The sequence below is a fragment of the Aplysia californica genome, unplaced genomic scaffold (genome assembly GCF_000002075.1).
Source record: "Aplysia californica isolate F4 #8 unplaced genomic scaffold, AplCal3.0 scaffold00090, whole genome shotgun sequence".
NCBI lineage: Eukaryota > Metazoa > Mollusca > Gastropoda > Aplysiida > Aplysiidae > Aplysia > Aplysia californica.
The window spans coordinates 269,093-287,907 of record NW_004797360.1 but is presented as its reverse complement, the minus strand read 5'-3'; the positions used below and the strand labels follow the sequence as shown (position 1 = coordinate 287,907).

General features: G+C 39.9%; 1 protein-coding gene across 1 annotated transcript in view; it reads right to left on the bottom strand.

Annotated features, from left to right (window-relative positions):
* LOC101861569 (trichohyalin) overlaps positions 1 to 18,815 on the bottom strand; it is a gene marked incomplete in the record, with an annotated part of 55,040 nt that overhangs the window by 13,761 nt on the left and 22,464 nt on the right. The window contains 8 exon segments of the mRNA XM_013080534.1: positions 1,782 to 1,888; positions 3,282 to 3,381; positions 6,604 to 6,655; positions 7,066 to 11,088; positions 13,115 to 13,180; positions 15,110 to 15,220; positions 17,224 to 17,335; positions 18,134 to 18,242. Coding sequence (XP_012935988.1) covers positions 1,782 to 1,888; positions 3,282 to 3,381; positions 6,604 to 6,655; positions 7,066 to 11,088; positions 13,115 to 13,180; positions 15,110 to 15,220; positions 17,224 to 17,335; positions 18,134 to 18,242 — 4,680 coding nt within the window.

The following is an 18,815-nucleotide window of genomic DNA, read 5'->3' as shown; positions in this document are numbered from 1 at the left end:
GGGGGAGAATAGGTTGATTGTTTGGATTTTTTTTGTTGGATTGATTGATTGATTGGTTTGACTGGTTGATTGATGGATTGATTGGTTGGCAGATTGACTGATTGACTTGGATGATTGATTGGCTGGCTGGTTGATTGGTTGGTTGGTTGATTGGTAGTGGTAGACTGACTGACTGATTGATCCATTACACCTATATATCTGTTGTGTGTGTAGAAGTTAAGTGCTCTGCTGTAGCACACAGATGACCAGCATTCGATTTCCATTCCGAGTGGGAAGAATTTGTATCGATCATCTCCATCTCTGTGTGTTTTAGTTTTAACAAATGTTTTATGGCACTTGCAACACAATGAGGTCATATAAGTGCCAAAGATTAGGTGTTATAAGAGAGTAGCAAACACAAAAAAGGAGCAGAGATAAAGACGATAGACGTTTGATAGGAAAGAAGAAGCAAACCACACCAGAGCACCCGTCAACCACCCACATCTCTGTGTGAGTGTGTGTGTGTGGCCCTGATGTGTCAGGTCAGCTGCAGAGGTGTCATTCGGTGTCAATAGCTGACTGTAACAGCGTCCATGTGCTTTTTTTTATTCAAACTGAGAAGCTGTATTTGTCTGTCTTTTCCCCTATCTGCCTGTCTCCTTTTTTTCTTGCACTTGATGGCCATTATTGTGTAAACCTTTTTCTTTTCGTAAGAGTTTTACGGCACTTGCGACACAATAAAGTCATATAAGAGCTGAAGATTAGAGGTGTTACAAGGGAGTAACATACACAAAAAAAGAGGAGAGATAAGGACAACTGACGCTTGATAAGGAAGAAGGAGCAAACCACACCAGAGCACCCGCCAACCACCCACTGTTACTGTGTCAATGGAGGACCGTAACAGTGTCCATGCCCTTCTTTTTATTCAAACTGAGATACTGTTTCTGTCTGTCTGTCTTTTCCTCTATCTGCCTGTCAACTTTTTTTTCCTTGCACTTGATGACAATTATCAGATGGACAGACAGGGTCACCAACAAGGAAGTGTTAAGGAAAACAAGAGGTTTTTTTTAGTAGAGGTTTTACGGCGCTAGCAACAGCATCAGGTCATATGAGCGCCAGAAGATTAGAGGTGTTACAAGAGAGTAACAAACATAAAAAAAGAAGAAGTGGAGATAAGGACGATAGATGTTTGATAGGAAAGAAGAAGCAGCAGCAAACCATACCAGAGCAACCGCCAACCACCCACGAAAAACAAGACAGAACCCAGTCAGAGATAAGGTAGGAAGAAGGTGGTGGCAATGGATTGGGATTACTCTCAGGAATCAGGCAGCTGCACAACAAAGAAAATGTTGGACTGGAACAGATACGGTAAGACATCAAAGGGAAGACCGCGTGGAACCTGGAGAAGAATCACAGAAATTGATGTACACAAAAATGGGAAGACATGGAATAACATCAAAAGGCTAGCACAGGATAGAGAAAGGTGGAAAGTGTTTGTCCTTGGCCTTTACCCTGGTGCAGGGTGAGAAAGGCAATGATGACGACTTGATGACGATTATTGTGTAAACCTGCCTCACTTTACTCAAACAAACGAGCCAGTCACTTATGACTCAACAAACGAACAAACAGCCACTTATGACTCAACAAACGAACATACAAAAAAAAGTCACATATAACACAAACACATAAATGATCACTTATGACACAAACAAACAAACAAACAAACAGACAATCACTTTTGACGCATATAACAAATAAATAAACAAACAAACAGTCACTTATGACATCGGTCGGTCACTCACAGGAAGAGTCGAGGACATTGGCCTCAGCCCTGGCCTCCTTCAGCTGTTCCTTCAGCCTCATCACTTTCAGGTCTGAGGCGCTCATATCGTCGAAATGTTTTTCATGCCTGAGGATTGGGGAGCGGGGGGGAGCCAGCAAGCATTAAATCAATAATTCATTCAATCAATCCATCAATCTCTGCTGCAAGCCTGCCCAGTACTCGAGGCACCAAAACAGAAATATTGGCCCAACCCTAGGCTTTTAACCCGATAAACCCTGACCTCCTGAGCCCAAAATAACCCGTCCCCTGGCTTCCTGAGTAAAAAAATGCCTACACGGCTACACAGAAAAGACACAAGTTTATTTAAACCAATTCCCTCTTCTTTGAGCTGCCTTGACTATTACAATAGTTAGCCTACTACGAACCTACAAGTCTTTTTGACGTCATTTGCCCCCCTTTATCCATGTATGAACTGCTGCTCTATGGTAGATCATCACACACCCATAAATCGGTGCTTCGGGGCAGGGCAGATAACTTCCACACCGATGTATGTATGTATAGTGTTTTACAGCGCTCGCAACTGCATACGGTCATTTGAGCGCGCGAAACACAAGCTAGTTTTATTCGCAGTTTACTGCACGGCTGGGTACGGGTCATTTGATCTTAAAACGTTAAAATATTTAAAATTTGGTGTAAATATGTTTTCAATCTAAAACAACTTTCATAAAAATTTCTAATAATTCAATTTTGTTCTATTAATTTCCCATAAAGGCCGATGGCCTTCATAAAATCCAAAATTCTGTTGGGACCAACGACAGGAAAAAATGTCTTGCAATTTTTTGTATTTAAAGTATTTCCTTCGGATCTCTCCAAGTCTAGACATTCGGTGTGTCTAATGGTAAAATCTGTGTCGCATCCGACACAGAACGACTTCTCATCTCCCTGAAGGAGGTATTTGTGTGTTACGGCCGTGTGTCCAATGTGTAATCAAGTTAAAAAATGACTTCGTCTCTTCTGGAGAGGCCCGAAGGATTTCGCGGTCCCAGTTTGGGTTTAATATTGTGGAGTTTGTTACCCGTCTGTTTTTTCCAGTGGCTCTCCGACAGGCTGGAGGTGTACTTTTTTACTTTATTTTTAAAGTCAGTCTGTGGGAGAGTGTTCGTCGTTGGTTCCAACAGAAGGGATAAGGATTTCTTCGCCAGGTCATCTACATGCCGATTGCCTAAGATGCCCACATGGCTACACCTATGTACATCATTGTCACCGGTTCATTCTTAGAATTATCCAATTTTCATATTTTGTTTGGAAAAAAGTCCACTTTGGGTTATTTGATCATAAATTTTTAACCAGCACATGAAACATGCTTAGTAGAATACATTTCACGAAAAAAAAAAATCTAAAATTTTGTAGTTGTCCAATCTTATCCCGACGGCAACGGTACTGACAGAAATAAAAAACTTAAAACAAGCAAGAAGAGACGGTAACTTTCTAAAAAAAACAACCTCAAAAAGCTACTCACAATTTTTCCATTTCTGCAGCCAGCCTTTCGGCTTGGCTGCTCGAGGCCTTGACCGTGGCTCTTGCACTCTTAAGTTCCTCCTCCATCTGCCTTTTCTCCGCTACACACACGATGTCGTAGATTTTATGGGTAGGACAGGGAAAGAAAAAAATTATTCTGCATATCATATTTTTATTTTGGTAAGAGTTTTACAGATTTTTATACACAAATAGGGCATATAAGTGCCGAAGACATTAGATAATATGTTATTAGATCATAATATACAAATAAAAGAAAGGAGACTTGTTTTAGTAAGTGTTTCATGGCACTGGCAACACAATTAGGCTATATCAGAGAAAAAGATTAGAGGTGTTACAAGGGAGTAACAAGCAAAAAAGAAGCTGTCCCCGTGGTTTTATGCACCCCGCATCATTTAGCAAAATTTGATCATTTTTTGCATTATTTCTGATTATTTTCCTTTATCATTCTTTGTTAAAATTAACAGAATCGCATAATTTCGCATTTTTGGGCTCAGTTTGCATAATTTCTGAATTTTTCTTGCATAAAACGACGGGGACAGACGAAGGAGAGATAAGGACGACAGATGTTTGATTGATTGAGTAGGTGTTTTACAGCACTATCGACCCAATTTTGGTCATTTAAGTGCCAATAGGTTTCACCTCAAAAAAATCAGACGTGTTTTAGTAAGTTTTTCGGAGCTTGCAACCGCACACGGTCACACTATCATCATTAGGCTAAAAGGACGGACAGACAGACAGATGTTTGATCATCCACCCACTTCCACATATCAAAACAGTAGGGTGGTTGAGTTTTGAGCAAAGAGATATGCAAATCGACGATACGATGGTTATAACGCAAGGAAAAAGAAAAACAGACAGACAAATACCACTTTTCGATTGATTGAGTAGGTGTTTTACGGCACTATTGACAGTTTTGGTTTATGTAAGTGTTACGAACAGATGTGTTGTCATAAGCCTAACTGTTTACTAAAAGGGTGGACAAACATTTATAATCTCAGTCTTTCACTGTAAGCAAATTCTTCTTTCAACTTTTCTCCAGTTTTCTCCAATTCTTGGTAAATATGGTAACAACTTTACATGTTTATGGAACTCTATATTTTTGTAAATAAACCAATTTTTAAAACAAAATTTCATTTCATTTTTGGGTCGACAATGTAAAAATGCTTCTCAGCCTTTGGGCTAAGATCAAATGTAGAAACCACCAAGGAAAAAGATAAAATGACAGACCTACCAGTAGCATCATTATTCTCTAAATTCCCCTGTAGTCTAAAACATACATTCAAACATTAGCCTATACAAAGAACACATAACACCATTGCTTTTACTTTTACAGCTACACTGTCTTCCTGTTAAAGCCTTTATTTATTACAAAGTTACAGTAATTAATGTGCTGTATTTAAACAATCTGGCACCATTATAAATATCCTTCTCATTTACAACAGGAGTATGTTCAGACCTGCCACTCTATGAAACCTCAAAATCAGGATCTCTGGGAGAAAAAATCGGGAATTGGTGAAAAAAATCGGGATCAACAGCAAATCACCAAGGTGACTGCCAAAGCTGACTTAGAATTTTTCCAGGGGTATCCATAAATTACTTGGCCTATATGCCCCCTGAGTGTCTGTGTTTGTTTGCGTGCGCGCGCGCGCGCGCGTGTGTGTGTGTGTGTGTGTGTGTGTGTGTGTGTGTGTGTGTGTGTGTGTGCGCGCGCGCGCGTGTGTGTGTGTGTGCGCGCGTGCGTGCGAGTTATCATTATTTTTTGTAAATCCTGAAGCATCGCGTCACACACTCCTAGTCCAAGTGTCTATACCCCTCCCCACACCAACCAATAAGTCCCGAAATACATGAACTTAAGTTGACCACGACAACGGACGGTCCCCGACACGCAGAACTCACACGGCGATGCCATGTCATGTGACGCGAATGCGCGATTGAAACAATTTTATTAACGGGTCCGACTAACTGCGCGCTCACACAAAACTCTCAGATGAGCGACAGTCGTTCCACTTCTAGTACTCTTGGATAACAACAGCGGCCGACCGACCAATTGTACCAACAAATCTCTTATCCCTCATAATGCGTTCAGACTAAAGCAACGACATCGGCCGTATGTTTGTCTTGTCAGCGCGGTTACATGTAGTTGTATAAGGGTTAGAAAGACAGTCGCTCGTCCGAGTGTTTGGTGTGAACGCGCAGTTACCAGACCTCGGACAAGGCTTGTTTTGAAAGTAACAGCGGAACTACGAATATTATCGATTATTTGTATGTCCCAAATTGTAACAGTTACCAGGCTATCATCGGAGAATTCTGAGTGCGGGCAAAGATCACACACAACTTGGGGCGATTCAACTACTAATTGCGGCATCGATATTTCTGGAAATAGTGCTCCGAGTTCCTACTGACAAAAGGTTCAACGGGTGCTTCCCGCGATAAAGGAGAAGGCAGAGTACGTTTTAATAAAAATCCGACACAACAGCGGACTGGGACAAAAAATCGGGATACACGCGATCGAAATCGGGAAAATCGGGATGCTTGAGATTTGGAGCAAAAAATCGGGATATCCCGACTAAATCGGGATGAGTGGCAGGTCTGTATGTTCAATCTCAAAATTTTCGGTCCACTAATAAAAAGCTGCCTTGTATCTAAAAATGAATTGGGGTAAGGCTTTTTTAATAGCTGCTCCCTCAGTCTTGATTCCCCATTTGATTCTGTTTACAACGATAAATGTGATGAGTAGCCACAGTGATTATCTTTTTTCATGTGTGTTCTTTGTCTGTCTGAAAATGCATGTATAAGTATTTAAAAGGATTGTTGCATGTCAAATACTGTATTTATAGAAAGAAAAAATGTAATATCTCAACGTGTCAATATCAGATACATACTGAATTTTAATGAGAGTTAAATGTAATTTAAATTCTATGTATACCTGCATGTGTTTTTACCATTTCTGTATAGCCAAGGAACATTTCCCAAAGGGATACTTATCAATATCATTTTATCAGATCTTATCTTATTGTTCTGAAACTGTTCAGGAGAAAACCTTGCAACACAATAGCACAACTACAGAAACTGTTAAACTATTATTTGTTTGTTCGAGTAAATTATAGCAGCACATTGACACAGTATTGATCATTACATGCTGGGAAAAAGACAGAAACAACAGAGGGAAAGTAGAAAAGTAGGACCTGCCACTGGTGCCTTCACTCCAATCACCCGCTAAACTATTACTTAACCAAAGATGTGTAAACAAACATGGCAAGACTTTCAATATTTAACTTTAATAGCAAGCTCACAGATCTTACCTAGCAAGGCGGAGTGGGCATCTTCTATTGCTTTCTTCTCCATCAGCGCAGCCTGTAGAATCAAATCATACGACAAATGAGGTATGTGAAAAGACAAGCACATCGACACAGCGGTTATTTGGCGCAGGCAGACGAGCTAAGAATAAAAAATAATAATCATAATATATATGCAAAATTGTATAGGTTTAATGCCCAAGGTTATTTATAAGAGGCTGTACCGCCGAACTAAACATCCATCTCCGATACTACTGATAATAATAATAACAACAAAATAGTAAAAAGAATAAAAATAATAAAGACAAAATAATAATAACAGTATGATAATAAAATTAACAATAATAATATTAATGATAGTAACAATGATAATAGTAATAATAATAAAAATAACAACAACAAACCCTGTCCATTGCAACAAATACCATATATATCATTATCAATGTTATTAATGATCAAATGCCTCACCTGTTCGTTATCTTTGGCCACATCCCTGTTGCACATTTCTCGCTGGAGCTGAAGCTTGAGTCTATACATATCTATTTCATACTCGCTGAGCGACGTCTCTGTCTGAGTGGACGTATTTTGTCCTGGGGCAGTAGCTTGACAGGGTTGGTTCTTCATTATTTCTTTTCCTTTTCCTCTCATCTCTCTGTCCTGCTTCTGACTGGATAAAGCTGTTGCAAGCTGTTCTTTAAGTGAATCTATTTCACTGTCTTTCACCATAAGCATCTCTTTAAATTCTGCTTTCAGCTTTTCTCCATTCCTCTCCAATTCTGTCGCCAACATTTCTCTTTCTTGTTCACCAATCTTTCTCTCCTCATCCCTGCGAGCTATAGCCATTGTAAGCTGTTCCCGAAGCGATTTTAGATCACCGTCTTTCATATCAAGTAGCTCTTCAAAGCTTTCTCTCTGCTTTTTTCCAATCTCCTTATATTCTTCCTCCATCATCTCTCTTCTATCTTCCTCCATCTGTCTCTCCTCCCATATTCCAGATAAAGCTCTATCAAGCTGCTCCTTTAGTGAAGTTATTTCCTCCTCTTTTGCTTTCAGTGCTCTCTCACTCTCAGCCCTCAGCTTTTCTTCCTGTTCTTCCTCCCCATACTCATGTACTTTCTGTCCATCCTCTTCTCTCTTTCTCTCTTCACTTATGAGCTTAGCCTCAAATTTGTCCTTTAGTATCTCTAACTCTCTGTCTTTCTCCTTTAACCTCATCTCATATTCTACCCTGAATCTTTCCTCTGTTTCTCTCAGCCTTTCCATGCATTTCTTTCCTTTGCACTCTCCATCCCGTTCCTTATCCTGGGCTAACGTCACTTCAATTTGCCTCCTCAGTTTCTCCATCTCTCTATCATTATCTTGTAGCCTGATTTCACACTCTTCCTTTAACTTCTCTCTTTCACTTCTCCTCTCCTCAGCCTCCTTGTCCGTCTCGTTCTGTCCATCATTTTCATTCTTTCTATCCTCTCCCTTTACACTTGCCAGCACATCCTCAAGTTGTTCTTTCAGTGTCACCATCTCTCTGTCTTTCCACATTAACCTCATCTTATATTCTTCCTCTGTTTTTCTGAGTATATGTTTGTATTTCTCTTCCTCACTCTGTCCATCCCATTCCTTCTCCATGGCTAACATCACTTCAATTTGATTTCTCAGTTTCTCCATCTCTCTATCATTCTCTTGTAGCATGATTTCATATTCTTCCTTTAACTTCTCCTCTCTTTCATTTAACCTCTCTTTAGCCTCCTTATCTGTCTCGTTCTGTCCATCATTTGTATTCTTTCTATACTCTTCTTTCATACTTGCTAACACATCCTCATATTGTTCTTTCAGCATCGCCATCTCTCTGTCTTTCTCCATTACCATCATTTCATATTCTTCCTTAAATCTTTCTTCTGTTTCTCTCTGTCTCTCACTATATTTCTCTCCTTCGCTCTGTCCATCCTGTTCCTCGGCTAACATCACTTCAATTTGCTTTCTTAGTTTCTCCATCTCTCCGTCTTTCTCTTGTAATCTGATTTCATATTTTTCCTTCAACTTCTCCTCTCTTTCAGTTTGTCTCTCTTTTGCGTCACTCTGTCCATCCATTTCATTCTTTCTATCCTCACCCTTCACACTTGCTAAGACGTTGTCAAATTGTTCTTTCAGTGCGGCCATCTCTCTGTCTTTTTCCAACAATCTCGCCTCATATTCATCCCTTAATCTTTCCTCTGTTTCTCTCTGTGTCTCCTTGTATTTCTCTCCCTCACTCTGTCCATCACGTTCCTTATCCTGGGCTAGCATCACTTCAATTTGCTTTCTCAGTTTCTCCATCTCTCCGTCTTTTTCGTCTTTTTCCCATAGCATGATTTCACACTCTTCCTTTAACCTCTCTTCTCTTTCACTTTGTCTCTCCTCTGCCTCGCTCTGTCTATCCTTTTTATTCTTTCTATCCTCTTCCTTCACACTTGATAACACATCCTCAAGTTGCTGACTGAGTGTCACTATCTCTCTGTTTTTCTCCATCAACCTCGTCTCATATTCTTCCACAATTCTTTCCTCTGTTTCTCCCTGTATCTCGTACCTCTCCATCCCGCCTTGTCCATCATTGAGTAACATCACTTCAATTTGGGTCCTCAGCATCTCCATCTCTCCATCTTTTTCTTGCAGTCTGATTTCATACTCTTCCTTTAACTTCTCCTCTCTTTCTCTTTGGCTCTCCTCAACCTCTGTCTCGCTCTGTCCGTCCTTTTCATTCTTTCTATCCACTTCCTTCACATAAGCTAAAACATCTTCAAGTTTTTCTTTCAGCGTCTCCACCTCTTTGTCTTTCTCCATCAACCTCGCTTCATATTCATCCTCTATTCCTCTCTGTATCTCCTTGAATTTCTTTGCCCCACACTGTCCATCTTTTTCATTCTTTCTATCCTCTCCCTTCAGACTCGCCAACACATCTTCGAGTTGTTCTTTCAGCATCGCCACCTCTCTGTCTTTTTCTGTTACCATCCCCTTATATTCTTCCCAAAATCTTTCCTCTGCTTCTCTCTGTCTCTCCGGGTATTCATCCGACTCAGTCAGTCTGTCTGGTTTCTTCTCCGTGACTAACATCACTTCAATTTGAGTCCTCAGTTTCTCCATCTCTCCATCTTTCTCCTGTAGTCTGATTTCATACTCTTCCTTCAACTTCTCATCTCTTTCACTTTGCCTCTCCTCAGCATCCTTGTACTTTTCGGTCTCAGTCTGTTTATCCTGCTCCTCTCTATCCTCTCTCTTCACACTCGCTAACACAACCTCAAGTTGCTCTTTCAGAGTCACCATCTCTCTTTCTTTCTCTATCAACCTCATCTCATATTCTTCCCTAAGTCGTTCCTCTGTTTCTCTCAGTACCTCCTTGTGTATCTGTGCCTGGCTCTGTTCGTCCTTTTCATTATTTCTGTCTTCTCCCTTCACACTTGCCAACACTTCCTCAAGTTGTTCTTTCAGTATCGCCATCTCTCCGTCTTTCTCCTTCACCATCCTCTCATATTCTTCCCTAAATATTTCCTTTGTTTCTCTCTGACTCTCTTTGTACTCTGCTGCCTCGCTCTGTCTATACTTTTCATTCTTTCTTTCCTCTTCCTTCACACTCCCCAACAAATCCTCCAGTTGTTCTTTCAGCATCGCCACCTCTCTGTCTTTCTCCGTTACCATCCCCTTATATTCTTCCCAAAATCTCTCCTTTGCTTCTCTCTGTCTCTCCGAGTATTCATCTGACTCAGTCGGTCTGTCTGGTTTCTTCTCCTTGACTAACATCACTTCAATTTGAGTCCTCAGTTTCTCCATCTCTCCATCTTTCTCCTGTAGTCTGATTTCATACTCTTCCTTTAACTTCTCTTCTCTTTCACTTTGTCTCTCCTCAGCATCCTTGTACTTTTCTGTCTCAGTCTGTTTATCCTGCTCCTTCTCTCTATCTTCTCTCTTCACACTTGTTAACACATCCTCAAGTTGCTCTTTCAGAGTCACCATCTCTCTTTCTTTCTCTATCAACCTCATCTCATATTCTTCCCTAAGTCGTTCCTCTGTTTCTCTCAGTGCCTCCTTGTGTATCTGTGCCTGGCTCTGTTCGTCCTTTTCATTATTTCTGTCTTCTCCCTTCACACTTGCCAACACTTCCTCAAGTTGTTCTTTCAGTATCGCCATCTCTCCGTCTTTCTCCTTCACCATCCTCTCATATTCTTCCCTAAATATTTCCTTTGTTTCTCTCTGTCTCTCTTTGTATTCTGCTGCCTCGCTCTGTCTATACTTTTCATTCTTTCTTTCCTCTTCCTTCACACTCGCCAACACATCCTCCAGTTGTTCTTTCAGTATCTCCAACTCTCCGTTTTTCTCCTTCATCCTCCTCTCATATTCATCCACCAAACCACCAAAGCTCCTCTGCAATGTTATCTCTTCCTCTTCCTCCTCCTCCATGATTGTCTGACTTAACAATCCTCCCTGACGAGGATTAATCAGGCTTGTACTTGCAGCTGAAGGAATCTGGGGGTTGAGTAGGGGCAGGGCAGGGGAGGGGGGCAGAAATCATAAACGTCAAAATTTACCTCACTCTTGTAACAATTGTTCATGTTTTTGTTTTAGTAAGTGTTTTACTGCACTTGCAACAAAATGAGGTAATTTAAGTGCCAAGGATCAGAGGTGTTGCAACAGAGTAACAAACACAAAAAAGAAAGAGGGGAGATAAAGACGATAGATGTTTGTTAGTTTTAGTAGAGGTTTTACGGCGCTCGCAACTGCATAAAATCACGTAAGCGCAAAGGGAGAAGTCCTTACAGGGAATCAGGCTTACTTCGCTCACCTCTCTAGCTTCAACAGGACAAAGTCTGTTAAAACTATCAAGGCACCACGGAAATAGCGGGGGACAAGAGTGTGGCCTGGATCGATAACAACAAGAGAGTGACAAACATACAAAAGAAGTAGAGAAAAAAAATGACGATAGTAAGGATTAGGAAAGAAAAGGCAGCAGTTCCCTGTTGCAGTCCAGGCAGTTATGAGCATGACATTGATGAATCAGCCATTTACAATTACAACTCTACTGTGCATAAGAACTCGAGGTAAATGTGACATTGATGAATCAGCCCATTCACAATTACAATTTTACTGTGCACAAGAACATGGTTAACCCCCCCCTTTTGGGAATGGCCTAAAGACACTTTAGTTAGTAGCACCACCCCAGGGGTTGATAGATGTTCAATAGGAAAGAAGAAGCAAACCACACTAGAGGACTCGCTCACCACCCACTGTTAATGTTTTATGCAACCAATTGTTGGTTTAAGTAAAGAGAAGCACATTGACAAAATAACAGTTTTTAGTTTTCGTAAGAATTTTACGGTGCTTGCAACGCAATAAGGTCATATAAGTGCCAAAGAATAGATGTGTTACAAGAGAGTAACATACACAAAAAAGAAAGAGGAGAGATAAGGAAGATAGTTGTTTGACAGGGAAGAAGGAGCAAACCACACCAGAGCACCAGAGCAGGGGTTATTTAGTGCTGTGGAAAAAAGCAAGACAGATATGCAGGAACAACAGAGGGAAAGTAAAGAAGTAGGATCAACCAGTAGCGCCCTCCAACCACCCAATTACTCTAGTTTAATGTGACTTATAGTGCGGTCAAAAATTCGAGGCGCAAATTATCCTCAAATATCTTTTTAACAGGAGAATCAATGTCACCCATATTTTGCACAACAGTTTGTCTCAATTCGTCTTAACTTAAATCATCTTTTTCCACAACAATTGAGGCTAGATTTTAAAACTTTTCTTCATAATTTTATATATATATATAAAATACTAGAAGCCTTCCCGCGGAAAATAGAGTTGTTCACAGCACTTCCCGCTCATTTTGTATACATTTTGTATACGCGTATGGGTTACATTACAGCTCACCAATGACACTTTTTAGTGGCAAAACTAGTTACAAGAAATTAATTTTATGGTTAACACTCGTTTGCACTAAGGTTATCAAAACATGCGTTCAATAAAGATAATCTCGCGATTAGAAAAAAAATGACAGATATGCTTTTAAAAGTGATATCGTTCCAGCTGTAAACCTTTTAAAATCAGTAGAAACCACCCATATTGATCTGTTACGACAAATTGATACAAGTCACTGTGCAAAAGCTGGAGAGTTTATGTTCGATAGTTGAGATATTTGAAAATAAGTTGCGTTACAAATTTTTTACCACAATATAGCATATAAAATGGAGTATTGACAACAGTATTATTTGTTCGATACAACAGTGACGTCATCTGGTGCTGGGGAAAAAGTCAAGACAGAGGGACAGAAACAATAGAGGAAAAATAAAGAAATAGGACCTGCCAATAATTCACACACACACACACACGCAAGCCCACAGAAAGACAGACAGACATACACACACATACACACACATACACAGACAGACAAACAAACAGACAGACAGACAGACAGACAGACAGACAGACAGACAGACAGACAGACAGACACACACACACACAGCCCATGAAAAGCAAAATCAGATCTTTTACTTACCAGAATACTGTTGTCCAGTTCTCTGAATGGTGAGGAAAAGTTGGGATCCAGAGACACATCCGCAAGCTGAAAAGAAGGAAAGGACAGGAAATGTCAGCATGGATAGAGTGTGTGTGGGGGGGAGGAGATTTGGGGAGGTGGGGGAGAGGAAGGAAGTTTGTTTAGTATAGGGTTTTACGGCGCTTGCAACTGCATAAGGTCATATGAGCGCTTGAAACACAAGTTGGTAGTTCAACTATTAGACTTTAAAATGCTAAAATATTAAAATTCTGTCTAAATATATTTTCAGTTTAAAACAACTCTTATAAATAACAATAAAATTTTTAACAATATCGTTTCATTTTATAATTTGCCATAAAGGCCAAAGGCCTTCATAAAATTTGGTGTAAATATATGTTTTCAATCTAAAACAACTTTAGTAAAAAAAAAATTTATAATTCAATTTTGTTCTATTATTTTCCAATAAAGGCCGATGGCCTTCATAAAATCCAAAATTCTGTTGGGACCAACCACGGAAAAAATGTCTTGCAATTTCTTGCATTTGAAGTATTTCCTTCGGATCTCTCCAAAGTCTAGACATTCAGTTAAAATGTTTGATTGATTGATTGGGTAGATGTTTTATGGCACTATCGACACAATTTTGGTCATTTAAGGTCCAACAGGTTTCACCGCTACAAAATCAGACGTGTTTTTAGTAAGAGTCTTTCGGAGCTCGCAACCGCACACGATCACACTATTTTCACAGTTAAAATGTGTCTAATGGTAAAATCTGGGTCGCATCGAACACAGAACGGCTTCTCATCTCCCTGTAGGAGGTATTTGTGGGTCAGGGCCGTGCGTCCGATGCGCAGTCGAGTAAAAATGACTTCGTCTCTTCTGGAGAGGTCCAAAGGAATTCGCGGTCCCAGTTTGGGTTTTATATTATACAGTTTGTTATCATTCTGTGTGTTCCAGTGGCTCTCCCACAGACAGGAGGTGTACTTTTTTACTTTATCTTTAAAGTCAGTCTGTTGGAGAGTTCGTCGTTGATCCCAGCAGAAGGGATGAGGATTTCTTCGCCAGGTCATCTACCTGCTCGGTTCATCAGACGTCCACATGGCTAGGTATCCATGCGAACATGATATTTTTTCCTGTTTCAGACAGGGTATGAATTTTCTGTTGTAGTCCAACTATTTTTGGGTGTAGGAGTGTGTAGTTTGTGAGTGAGGCGATGCAAGACAGAGAGTCAGAAAGGATAAGGAAAGATTTGTTAGGAGAATTTTCTACGGAGTCCAGTGCCATGTCAATGGCAGTGGCCTCCGCAGAGAAAATGGAGGCTTCAGGATTGAGTCTCCTCTGGTGTGTACTGCAGGAAGATAGGGCTGCGGCGCCCACATTGTTGTCTTTTTTGGAGTCATCCGTGAAGATGAGCTCCGTACCGGGGTATTTATCTATTAGTTTTTTGTATTCTGCTTTAAAAGTTTTGGTGTTTGTGTTTTCTTGCCACAATTTCCTTCATGCTGCAGCCCTTTAGTTCATGGCTGCGGACCCCCTTCGAGCAGTTCAACTTCTGGTATCGTTCGGAAGTACATGGAATACTGTCGAAGGTCGTGGTGTTCAGAAGTTTGGCCACTTCAGTCTCTGTTGCGCACTTGACGAGGAGTACACCAGAGGACATTCGTTGGAATGTAGCCCAGGACCTGTTGTAGTGCATCTCTCGTCTTGAACAGATTCAGATCAGTGATATTCTGTGCGTCTTCCTTACTGCTGATGGCCACGTACGGTTGCTTCAGAAGCTCCCTGATATCATGTTACATTTGGAATGATGGTTATGCTTCTATGAAGTTATTTTGTACATCACTTGCATAGCCAAAGCGAGCCACAGGTTAAATACGTCTAGACCCAAAAAAAAACTACGTCCGGAAAGAATTAAACAAAAACAAAAAACATACCAAAAAAAAAAAAAAAGCCCACACTTCCCACAACTGGAATCGAACTCATGTCTCATACACTTACCTCCGTTGTCTCTCCTCTCCGAGTGACAAATTTGTTTGCGACAAATTCTCTGAGTTTTTTGGTCAGAGCCAAATTCTGCTGTTTTAATTTTCTGACCTTGTCATGGTAACTCTAGGAGGGAGGAGAGAAAAACAAGAGTGTTATAAAATAGAAAACGAGATATACATGACAACAACAACAACAACAATAATAAGACTATTAATTGTTATTATTATTACTATTATTAACCCCGCAGGTAAACAGGTCCATGTGCGGGGGAAAATCCCATGAACCAAGGCTGCTCAGAGGTGACCCCACTCTACCTCCCTTAACATTTTTATTTATGAATATTTCCTCATGAATTTCTGCACGTACATTCTTCATTGAACCACATTTCTATTGATATAATTTGGGGGGAATTTCATAGAGAGATAGATGGACAAAAGTTGAGTTAGTAACATGATGCCATAAACAACACCACAAAACAACATAAACAACACACATTCGAGTAATGATACATTGAGACTTTTTTTTTAAAGGGAATACATGTTGTGTGAGTGTTTGCAGGTAAAGAAGTGACAAGAGGCTTTTCCTACATTATACAATGCTCGTACAATCCATATTTAAACATGCAAGCCCATCTGTGTTTATTGTCAGTAAATTGTTTTTGTCAGGTAGATGTGTTAGATCTAGATCAATCTCTTCGAGCTAAAATCTGGATCTGGCGCTTTCAAATGGGGGGGGGGGGGGGGGGGGGGGAGATGGAGTAAACATAAAGGGAAGGCACCCCAACAATAGTTACAAAATTTTAGCAGTAACTTCCCTAATAATTGGTATGAAAACAACCACTGTCAGTCTCATAAATTCTACAGGCCATAGGCACAGCGCTACACAGTTCATGCCCGTAAATTCTACGGGTGTGGGTGCGAAGAGGTTAATAATAATAATTATTATCATTATTATTAATAATAATAATAATAATAATAAGCGTCAAGACATTACACTTGTTTTGTTTTTTTTGCGACAGTGAGTCTGAGGCCTGATTTACAGTAATTTCAGGTTGCTGAATAAAAAAATAACACCAATTTGCTTTATCACATCAAGTTTTTTCTCTATGGCATGAACACAGTTTTTGCAGTATGCAGTTGAATTAGCCCTGATGATAACAATTATACAAACTTTGTTCAGAGCAAGCAAAGGCAAAATTGTAAGATATCTAAGCTCTTTGTTATTCAAATAAATCACATAAATCCTCAATTTCGCCATGGCAGCAGAGGGAACAATATTTAGAAGTTGTTCACATACCTAAGTCAGAGACTACATATTCATGACAGAAACTTTCTTTTGCCGGGATTGTATAGAGTGCGTTGTGTCTGGAGATTCTCTTTGAATGCCCCCAACAGTTATCTGCAATCCTTTTACATTTTGGTGCACCATCGGCCATGACACCATTCCTCCATAATTCTATTGGTTTAGTGAAATCTTTTCCCTTGCTCATCACTGATATTGTCAGTTTTTAGGGACATTTATCTAAACACCTTTATCAGAAAAAAATTAACCTTGCGGATCACGTTGCATTACAAAAGATGGAACTTCTCAAACAAAGGTTGACCGTGTCTTGAGGGAATTTGAACCCACAACCTCACTGCTGCGAGTCTGATAGTCTAACCATTAGGTCACCAGCACCAAAAGACGTTAAGACCAAGATGACATAGGAACTGAGTCATGTGATTTGAGTGCAGGCGTAAAAATAAACCATGATTGTACTCAAGACCATGCAAGTATAAAAAAAATAAAACAAAACACAACAACCAAACAACTCACACCATTTGTAGGCAAGGAAAGGAAGGAAGTTTTGTTTCAGTAAGCTTTACGGCACTTGCAACACCACAATTTGATTATATATGTGCCAAAAATTAGACGTGTTACAACAGAGTAACAAACACTAAAAAAAAAAAGGGAAGAGATATAAGGACAATAGATGCTTGGTGTTCCTCTACACTTACCTACAAATGTTACCCCAGCAGACCATAGAGCACTCAGAAACATTACAGGGAAGTTACAACTCAGGAAGGAATTAGAAGGAGAAAACCATGCATGAGCACCTGCCAACCACCCACAATGCCTGAACTCACGTCAAGAATCCTCTGGTCCACAAACTGCTTCTCGAAGTCAGAGAAGGACAGTTCTTGACAAGGACAGTCATGTAACTCGCACGCTGACTCCAAGCTGTGTGGAACCGACAGGCTGAGGAAGAGTTTTGAAAAGATTTGGTGAGAATTTTAAGGCACACAGACATAAGGTCATATGAGCTTGCAAAACACAAGTTAGTTTTTTATTCGTAGTTTACTGCACGGCTGGGTACAAGTCATTCGATCTTAAAACGTTTAAAAAAATTTAATTTGGGGTAAATATATAGTTTTTCAATCTAAAAAATAACCTTCATACAAATTTTTAATAATTTAATTCTGTCCTACAACTTTCTCGGATACCCACATGACTAGGTATCCATGCGAACAAGATATTTTTCCCTGCAAACCGGGAACGTAAGCGGTGGGATCTTAGGCGGAGACTACTGTATTATGATTATTATTATTACTCATTCTCAGTTGTGTAAAATGCCTTTAAAAAAGACACCATATCAAGCGTCTGATGGAATTCAAACCCACGACCTTTCGGTTGCAAGCCAAACATCTTAAACACTAGAGCACCCACACCACTACCTTGAACATGATAGCCTTCTTTCATTCACAGCAGCTTCGAGAAAAAGAGGGGTTATTTCGTCGCGTAACCACTGTAATAGTATCAAAGGATGGGTGGTGGGTGGTCATTTTAAGTTGGTACGTAAAATATACTATACACAGGGATCTGAAATTTTACAACAATGAAGTAGACACGTGGGGCGCTTGTGTAAACAATGCGCCCATTGACCCAGTGCATGTGCAATCGATGGGTCATTTTCTGACCCAATGCGCCAATTGGCGCGGGGCATGTGTCAAAAATGAACCCTGTAGGGCAGTGATGTGGTAAACTAAAAATACATACTCTGTCAATGAACCCAATGAAGGACTCGGCGTCTTTACTGGTGGTTTGCTGTTGATGGGTGTGTCAGGTAGTGGTGGCGGAAACACCGGGATTCTTGGCAGCGTGAAGTCTGGTGGAAAGAGAAACAAAAATCAAAGCAAAAAATTTAAAAGAGAAAGAATGAAAAATGAACAAAAAGAATACAAAACAAAGAATGAAAAAGAAACAAAGAATAAAAAAAGAAACATTTGTAAAACGAAAATAAAATGTAACAGAAATCAGCTTGAGGCTTTTGCTGGTTTTTTTGTTTTGTTTTTTGTTGTTTTCTTTGGGGTTGGGGGGTTGTTTAAAGCATTTGAAACAAAATTAGAATAATAAGTAATAAAAGTGCCGCAGATTGGAGGTGTTACAAGAGAGTAACAAACATAAAAAAGAAGGAAGAGAGACAGCATCTAAAACTGGTGGTTCTGCGATTTTCTTTCCATTCCGAGGTAGGAGATAAAGCAGTGGCTGTAGGTGCAATGCCACAAACAAAAACCCAACCCCATCACGGAGACATTGTAAGAAAAATGAATGGGTATGTTGGTGTCTGTTGTATTATATTGAGAAGTTGTTTAAAGAGATAAAGAAGAGAAAGACGCTATTAAGAGCATAGTTGCTGTAATACAAAATTATAATATAATAATAATAATAATAATACCAA